At 41.7% G+C, this 9447-nt stretch overlaps 1 protein-coding gene across 1 annotated transcript; it reads right to left on the bottom strand.

Annotated features, from left to right (window-relative positions):
- Positions 1 to 362: 362 nt before the first annotated feature.
- Positions 363 to 2261, bottom strand: LOC147662825 (zinc finger BED domain-containing protein 5-like). The gene has a single exon (XM_086950885.1). It carries the CDS (start codon positions 2259 to 2261, stop codon positions 363 to 365), a length of 1899 nt encoding a protein of 632 aa, XP_086807011.1.
- Positions 2262 to 9447: the final 7186 nt, after the last annotated feature.

The following is a 9447-nucleotide window of genomic DNA, read 5'->3' as shown; positions in this document are numbered from 1 at the left end:
TAGAAATTGTAAATATCAAAATGTATGGGGACACAACATATCGCACGAAAACTGTTCGTTGATTTTTAAAAACAATTTATGATTTGTAATATAACACATACATTTCCAAAACATGATGTCCTTTATGACTAACAATATGTAAATATGTGAAAGAATGAAAAACTTTGAATAAAAACAACAGCATTTACTATTTTATTGAGATGAATGAGGTGGATAAGATTAACACAGCTGGTCAATATTTGGTGGAATATTAGATAAAGACACTGATGCAATCATAGTCTTGGATTTCAGCATTTGGAAAGTGTCTCATAGCACAAGAATTACAACATGTGCATAAAAACAACAGCACTTGTCTTACTTTTTCAATGAGATATATGAGGCTGAAATGACGAACACAGTTGGTCAATATTTGGTTGAATATTTGATAAAGACACTCGCATTTCATCATCAAGCATTTTTAAGCATCCACGTTTCAGTGTCTTTAAGTTTGTCATTGTTGAAAAGGATACTTCACAAATGTACGTAGTAGAAAACTGCAAGAGAATTTTTAACGCTTTTTTACCTAGGTTTGGATGCATTTTTTTAACACGAACCCAAAAGCTGTCTAAATCACCCTCTGAATGCATCAAGAGCATACTTCGATCATTTTTTATTTCAGCTAATTCTTCTTCTTCAATAAGAGAGAAGTTCCCAGGTGCAGCTGAAAGGAATGGATTTCTGATCCAATCATAGTCTTTGATTGCAATATTTGGAAAGTAATGAGAAACCTTCTCTCCGAGCAATGTTAAATGGTCAACAATCAGCGGGCTGATATTGCATTTCATCTGGCACTCATCTGTTTTGGAAAACATTTCAAAACTACCTTCTTTCACTTTCCTTTCCCAAATTTTTATTTTGTCTCTCAAACCACAAATTTTATCTACTGCTGTTAAGATATTTTCTCCTTTTCCTTGCATACTGGTGTTAATTTTATTCAAATGTTCAAATACATCAGCAAGATATGCCAATTTTGTGCACCAAAGTTTGTTTTGTATTAGACCACAGAATTCGTGCTGCTTATGGTCCTCAAAAAGTTTAAGCATCATGTCACGCAATTCGTATACACGACAAAGCACTCGACCTCTTGAGAGCCAACAAACGTCTGTATGCAGTAGGAGCTTTTGAAACCTTGCCCCCATTTGTTCACAAATATGAGCAAATATTCTTGATTTAAGAGGCCGACTTTTAATGTAGTTCACCATTTGAATCACTTTGTCCATAACTTCCCTTAATTCATTCCCAATGGTTTGCGCGACTAGTGCCTCGCGATGTAAAAAGCAATGAGTAAATATGATACTTTCATTTTCTTTCTTTGCTAAAGCTATAAAACCTTTTGTTGAGCCAACCATTGATGGTGCGCCATCCGTGCATATCCCAACACAATTTAACCAGCGCAAATTATTTTCCTTCATGAAGCAATCTAAAGTTTGAAATATATCCTCACCTCTAGTTCTCAATGGAAGTTCTAGGCAACACAGGAATTGCTCAATAATTGTGTCAATATGAATGAAACGTATAAAAACCAGTAATTGAGCTAACCCACTGACATCTGTTGATTCATCTAGTTGCAATGCAAAGATCATATTGTCATCTTGAAAAATATCCTTCATTTGCAGCTTAACGTTAGCAGACATATCTTGAATCCGTCTTCCAATTGTGTTATCTGCCAAAGGGATTTTATTAACCTCAGTCTCAAATTCTGGCCCAAACATTGTCCGAACAATAGCACAGCAAGATTGCCTAATGGTGGTTTCGGCAACAGTGTGCGGTTCCTTGTTTTTGGCAATTATTTGAGCAACCAAGTAACTTGCCTTTTGAGCTTTCTCTGATGTCTTCATTCTCTTTGTGAAGGATGCAGACTGCTTCCTTACAGATTTTGCAAGCTCAATAAAGTATTCCACTGTTTTTTTTGACAAATGGCTGTGTTTTGTGGTCAAATGGCGTTTTAATTTATTTGGCACCATACTTTCATTTGCCAGTATTTCCCCACAAACTAAACACTGGGGACAAGGATGGTTTTCATTACCAGAAAATGTGAACCCCAGTTCCATATAAGCTTTCTTATATAAACGGGGATTGGCGATTTTCCCTTTACACTTCTTATGCACCGAGAAAGATTGTTCAGTTGATTCTTGGGTGCTCTGCTCAATAGCTGCTACATTTTGTTCTTCGCAAACGTCATCGTCACCAGCTTTTCGCTTCCGAATTAGAAACTTATCCATTTTGAGTTCCTGTTTGCCTTCCGGGAAAATTAAATGTGGTAATCTACAGATAGGAAGAACATGAGATACGAAGTTTAAAAATCTTACGCCTCGCTTACAGTCTGGATTCTCTCCAGTAACATTTCAGGATTTGAGTACTAGATAATCATGTAAAATCAGAGCTCAAATGGTATTCAATATGCTCACTAAAAACAAGCACAACAAAGGTTCAAGCTGGGGCCAGTGCAACTAAGCGCGAAAGGTCTTTGGCATGGGGTGGACATGAAAACTGACCATGGGCAGAACACAGAAAAACATGGTTGTCAATGCTCTGCTGTGCAAGCCAAGCAGGGCATGAGTGGAGGGGTACAGTAACGCTATTGGCATACAATTAATTTGCCGCCAATCTCAGAGGTGTAGTTTGTATCCCATGATGCTAAGTTAGTTAACTAGTATGGCGCCAATCTCGGAGATGTGGTTACAACTAGGTGCTCATTGTGTCAATTAGAATGCCAATCAGAGTGGGGTCTCATTTAGTATAATATGCCTCTTTTAACTAGGGATGAACCTGTCTTGTGGAATCTCATTACAAAGTTACCAAGTTATTCTAGTTTTGCTGTACAGACAGTTCAGTCTTGGTCCATAATTTATATATTCGTCCTGCGCCAGTGCTGTGTCACACATTTTTCTATAATAGATCAAGGAGTGCAGAGATATCATGCTACCACTGATCCATGAGTTCATGCTTTGCACCGGCAAGAGAAGTGTTTAGGCATGCTATCTGAACTAAGGTGTCATAGGATATAATTCACTTACAGCCCTGTCAAGTTTCCCGGGTTCTTGCATGATGTGCGCCTCCAGTCCAAGTTTCTTCTTTGAATTCCAAGTCTTGTAGTTTTGTTTATTCCATTGCAAAACTGGACTACAAGTCCCAGGTTTCAAGAAAAAAAACCTGGCCTGAAGCAGCACATCAGACAAAGATCTTGGAAGTTATGCATGCACTTGTAATGAGGCAGATGAGATGTTGGCCATGTTTGTGACCTAAGACTTGTTCCTGTTCTAAGGGTCTTACTGCACTGAACAGGGCGTTTTAGGTCTCCTTTTTTGCAGTTTGTACCCAAAAGTTGACGTTCAGTGAGTGACATAATTTTCTGGCAAGCAAGCATTACTTTTATGTTCCTTCCCGGTGTGTCAAACTCTTTCTTCGACCCAAATGCACAAGCTTCAAGCATCCACAAGCATCAGACATCCACAAGCATCAGACATCCACAAACATCAGACATCCACAAGCATCAGGCATCCACAAGCATCAGGCATCCACAAGCATCAGGCATCCACAAGCATCAGGCATCCACAAGCATCAGACATCCACAAGCATCAGACATCCACAAGCATCAGGCATCCACAAGCAACAGACATCCACAAGCAACAGACATCCACAAGCAACAGACTCCACAAGCATCAGACATCCACAAGCATCAGACATCCACAAGCATCAGACATCCACAAGCAACAGACTCCACAAGCATCAGGCATCAGACATTCACAAGCATCAGACATCCACAAGCGTCAGACATCCACAAGCGTCAGACATCCACAAGCGTCAGACATCCACAAGCGTCAGGCATCCACAAGCATCAGACATCCATAAGCATCAGGCATCCACAAGCATCAGGCATCCACAAGCATCAGGCATCCACAAGCATCAGGCAACCACAAGCATCAGGCATCCACAAGCATCAGGCATCCACAAGCATCAGACATCCACAAGCATCAGACAGGCATCCACAAGCAACAGACATCCACAAGCAACAGACATCCACAAGCAACAGACTCCACAAGCATCAGACATCCACAAGCATCAGACATCCACAAGCATCAGACATCCACAAGCATCAGGCATCCACAAACATCAGACATCCACAAGCATCAGACATCCACAAGCAACAGACTCCACAAGCATCAGGCATCAGACATTCACAAGCATCAGACATCCACAAGCGTCAGACATCCACAAGCGTCAGACATCCACAAGCGTCAGGTTCAAATAGGTTATCTCAATGTTTCAAGCTTTATTACAAATGTCACAAAAATATGTTAATATTTCACTTCTGTTCTTGGATTTTCGTCACAATAAAATACACTGAACATAATCTTTACAAAAGTTATTTACAAAAGTTTAAGCTATTGCCATTATAAATAACAATAACTTTTAAGTATTAATTATTTAAAAAAATTAAAAGCCATTGTTATTTGTAATATCAATACATCTAAGTCACGTTCAAGTGCATGTTGATCCAGTCCTAACTCCGCATGAATGCACTTGTTTTGTGAGTTGGGATGCAGAAGGAGTTTTTGACTGAAACGCAGTGCTGAGCCTTAGAGCATCACTGGATAGAACACCAGTGGGAAGTACTGATGTGGGTGGCCCCACAGAATTTACCTTGATCGAAGTGAGAGGGAGTGCTTGGCCTGCGTCAGAGGACTGACAAATTAATCTGCTATGGGGGCGATCCTAGGAGCAAGGCTCAGCTGGAGAGAGGCAAAGCAGATTACGGGGACTGAAAGCCTGGGAGGCAGGACTGGTGATGCCTCTGCAGTACAACACAGCCAAAAAGGTACTAGCATTGCTCGAGCTGGCAGAAGTCAATGACAGACAACAGAATGGGAAAACCCAGGACAACAAAGAGCCCTACTGGATAACAAAAATGCACCTGCAGCAGAGGATAGGGTGGGGGTGAATGACTGACAGGCTCGACCTTATCCTGGTGGCCATCTAGGACAATGGAACTATGATAGGCCATCCTTAAAGTGTTTCGTTATGAGGGCCGAGAATTGACAGTAACTGTTTCTAAACATGAATTATGACATTTCTGTGAGTCAACAAAGACATAGGTTTGTCACGTGGCCTACACATAGCCAAAGTAGCAATATTTGTAACGAAAGTATTACCCGATAAACCATATATAAATGGATCTGTTAGTTTGTATAACGCACATCCTGAACTGAGTTACTCCAAGGGGCTTTCAGATTGGTCGCTCAAAGAAAAGAAAATAAAGAAAGTTAACTAGGATCACACAGTTTATTCAAGTGAGGAAGCTGGAATTTGAGACCATGTTTCTTTGTTATACATTGTGCAATTTAGCCTATGGGTTTATTTTGTCTTCAATTTCCCATTTACAAGCAAATGGCATTGTTTGTCTTAATTTCCTTAATGAGCATGATTAGTACACGTTGTTCAGTAAATACATATCTCATGGTAAATCAGTTTAATGCTAGACATGTAATTATTAATTCCGATAAATACATCATGTGGGGGCATATTAACAAGGGCATTAGGGCAAATGGATGCAATGGCAATCTAATTCACTGAGGACAGACTAAAAGAAAACGATGGACATAGTAGCAGAGGCTAAACTGAAGCTCATCAATGTAGAACTGAATTCTTGATACTTGACCAGTAACAAAATAAACACACACGAGAGAATCCGTTTCACAGAGTTCTCTGCCGAAGAGTAAGAAGGGATTGTCAGGTGGGACTTCTGAAGAGCACAGAGGGGCTAAATTTGAGATGTTCCAACAGCACAGCCTGAGGAACATAGAGGCGCAATGATAATTACAAACATTTCTGAGTAAGCCCACAGAAATCCTGCTGACATGGCAAAGGAAATGAACATGAAGACAAACAGATTGTATTTCAGCTGTCCTGGGTGAGCTGCCAGAGACGCTGCAGAGGCCTTCACAGTAATTCACCCCACTTCCAAATGAACTATTAGTGTCACGGCGAAAATAGCTTCTCGATTACCCTCCTGAACAAAGCTAGTGAAAATGCTTTTTGTACGAGGCCCTTTGCACAGGATTAATGAACTGGAAATAAAAACAGATGGCCTTGCATAATATAAACAATTCCCGGAATGAACGTCCACTGGTTGTATATAATTATTTCCCATACCGTTATTTTACCTTTTTTATTTCGTGTGCGTGTGTGCATGGAGGCGAGCTTACCTGCTGTATAATCCGAGAGTCAAGATCACGAGGCTCCGCTCCACAGCTGCTCTGCCCTTTGCCCTTCGCCCTTCACCCTCCGCCTTCCGCCTTGTTGCGTGCACGTCGAAATCCTTTGTGAGAGGGCTCAAGTCGCATTCCCCGGCCAAATATCGGCCGGCCTGCCTACGTCATCGAGGCGCATCACGTGACACACCTACGTGTGGGGCGCGACACAGTAACGTGTCGCGCCACACAGTTTGGAAAGCACTGACCTAGGTAGTTATAGTTAGGATCGTTTTCCATAGGAAATCCGCAACATTCTATTGGGAATAACTTTGACGCAGATTGAGGGATCTGCCTGTAATTCTCCTTAAATTTGCCTTGCTGCGCTCCGCTCCTTCCCTGAAAGTTTGGGGGGGATTCGTCAAGCGGGGGCTGAGATAAAAGGGGGTCCCAAAACGTGTTTTCCCCATGTTAATTTCCATAGGGCGGTTGGACTCACTTTTAGCCCGAACGGCTGAATGGATTTCCACCAAACTTGGCAAAATTGTAGGGACTGGTAGCCCGATGTGCCTTTGCTATGTCTCAAGATATGTGCTCCAGTGGATTTTGAGTAATTTAGGTTAAAAAAAATATATATATCTATAAGCGCCCCCCGGAAAGTGCACCGGGGCGCGCTCCAGCGCGCTACGCGAGGTTCGCGAGCGGAAAGCTGATTGGCTCTAAGGTGTCTGTCAACATTCCAAACAGTCCGGAGCGGCCGCCATCTTGTGTCTCGGTAGGATCGAGACACAAGAGGTGGCAAAAACAAAGGGGGAAATGACAAAAAGGGGGCAGGGTAGACCCCCCCTGACCCCCTAGGTTTGATGTGGGGGCCATAAAAGGGCCCCGCGGGGCGATTTTTAAAATTTTTTTTTTACTTCCGCGGGGGGACCGCCCGGTACGCGTACCATGGGGAAAAAAGAATGACAGAGTTTTTAATAAATGTAGCATTTTTTTATAAATTGGAGGTAGTTCTAAAAAGAACAGTTTTTTTTATTCTTTTTGTTGTTTTAAATTTTATTATTGTTTTTTGGAACATTTTTTACTTTTTTTGGTTTTCATGAACAATTTTATATTTTTTTTGCAATTTTTATGGGGACAAACAAAAAACAGGGAATTGTAAACGGCTCAACTGGAGCAAAAAAAAACAGGAAAAAATTAAGGTTTGTTTTGGCAGTTGTGGTTGTCTCCAGCACGGTTAATCAGTTTAATACTTTGCTCTCCATAGCAAATTGTAGTCCCGCAAAATTTACAAACAATTTTAAAATCTCCAAACTGGGGTTGGATATTTGGGACCATCTCCCTTGTCTCTGGACCCGATGGAGTGGGTTGTGTACTTTTGGAGGTGCTGCGAGAAGATTGGGGAGGGTTCCTTGTCAGTTCTCTGACCTCTGCCGCAGCATAGTTGTTTGGATCCCTGCGTTGCATATGGCGAATCATAGTATTGTTGCCAAAAGAATACTTTTTGGCAGGGTTCCCCCTGGAAAGTACAGTGCCACAGATCAGACATGTCACTTTGGGAGCATTAACTTTCTTTAAGCCCTTTGGGATTTTAAAAAACTTCCAGACAATGTGCTCCTTTGGTTTATAGGGGGTATTATCTTCAGGCAGGAACCGCCTCTCCTCCTCCTCCTCCTCCTCCTCCTCCTCCTCTTCTTCTTCTCCACCACTGTGGTGTTGTGGTGGTCCTTGTGGCGGTGGTGGTGGTGGTGGTTGAGATGCTCCTGCTGCTGCTGCTACTGTAGCCATTTCTCACAAACAGGACTTCCTCAGTCAAAGTACAAAGTGAGAATGAGGAAAAAAGGTGGGGGCTTTCATCATTTGGAAAAAAAACAGTTCTGAACCAATGAAAAGTGTTATTTTCAGGTCACATGACCGGACGCGCTTACGTAGCGCGATCGTATGCGCTCGGGTGCGCTTACGCCGTGCGTATCAGGCAGACGCGGCTACGCGATACGTCACGATGGTGTTTTCGTTCGCGGCAATAGCGCTAACGGGACGCTCACTGGTACGCGCACCGGGGCGCGCCGCAAGACTGCGCTTACCGGTGCGCTTACCGGTACGCGCACCTGGAGCGCTACAGGGCAAATTTTTTTAAAAAAATTAAAAAAAACATGAACAATATACATTAAAAAAACTGTATTACATAAATATACAATATAGGATTCATTATAAAAAATATTATATTTCATAGCTATAGAACTTTGCTATTAAAAAACCTTTGAAATTCACAGAAAAACCTTAGGTTTCACACCAGTAATAGTTAGGAATTAACATTTAAAAAACCTATTAAATTCACTGAAAAAACCATAGGTTTGACACCAGTTAGAGTTAGCTGGAAATTTTACTGACATAAAACCATTGAACTTCCCACGTTATAGTTAGTTGGAGTCACTATAACTTGCGCGTGTAATACACTGCTGATGACGTCACATATTACATCACTCATGACATGGTCAGTGACATCACTCATGACATCACTGAAACCCTCCCCAAACTACAAGCACCACCTCGAAAAGAAAGCAACGCACTCCGTCGGGACAAGAGGCAAGAGAGACAATGCCTTGCATTCAGCCATGGTTTGCGGATTTCCGAATACCCTGTAAATATTGTGGGAAGACCATCTCCCACGGAGAACAGAGCGTAAAGCTCATCGTCCTTGCTGGGGACAACCACAAATGCCCCAATAAACCCTAATTATTTCTTTTCTTTTTTTTTTTGCTCCAGTTGAGCCATTTTCAATTCCCTGTTTTTTCGTTTCTCCCCATGAAAAATACAAAAAATATATAAAACTGGTCAGAAAACCCCCAAAAAATTAAAAATGTTCAAAAAAACAATAAAAAAAATATAAAACAACAAAAAGAAGAAAAAAAACAGTTCTTTTTAGAACTACCTCCAATTTATGAAAAAAAGAATACATTTTTTAAAAACTCTGTCATTCTTTTTTCCCTATGGTCCGCTCCCCGGTGCACGTACCAGGCGCTCCCCCCGTGCAAATCATTTTATGCCCTTTTATGGCCCCCACATCAAACCTAAGGGGTTAGGGGGGTCTATCCCTGCCCCCTTATGGTCATTTCCCCCTTTTTTTCTACCTCTTGTGTCTCGATCCTACCGAGACACAAGATGGCAGCCGCTCCGGACTGTTTCGAATGTTTACAGACACCCGAGAGCCAATCAG

Source organism: Lissotriton vulgaris, unplaced genomic scaffold, assembly GCF_964263255.1.
Source record: "Lissotriton vulgaris unplaced genomic scaffold, aLisVul1.2 SCAFFOLD_7732, whole genome shotgun sequence".
NCBI classification, from domain to species: Eukaryota; Metazoa; Chordata; class Amphibia; order Caudata; family Salamandridae; genus Lissotriton; species Lissotriton vulgaris.
This window is presented reverse-complemented; position numbering and strand designations above follow the sequence as displayed.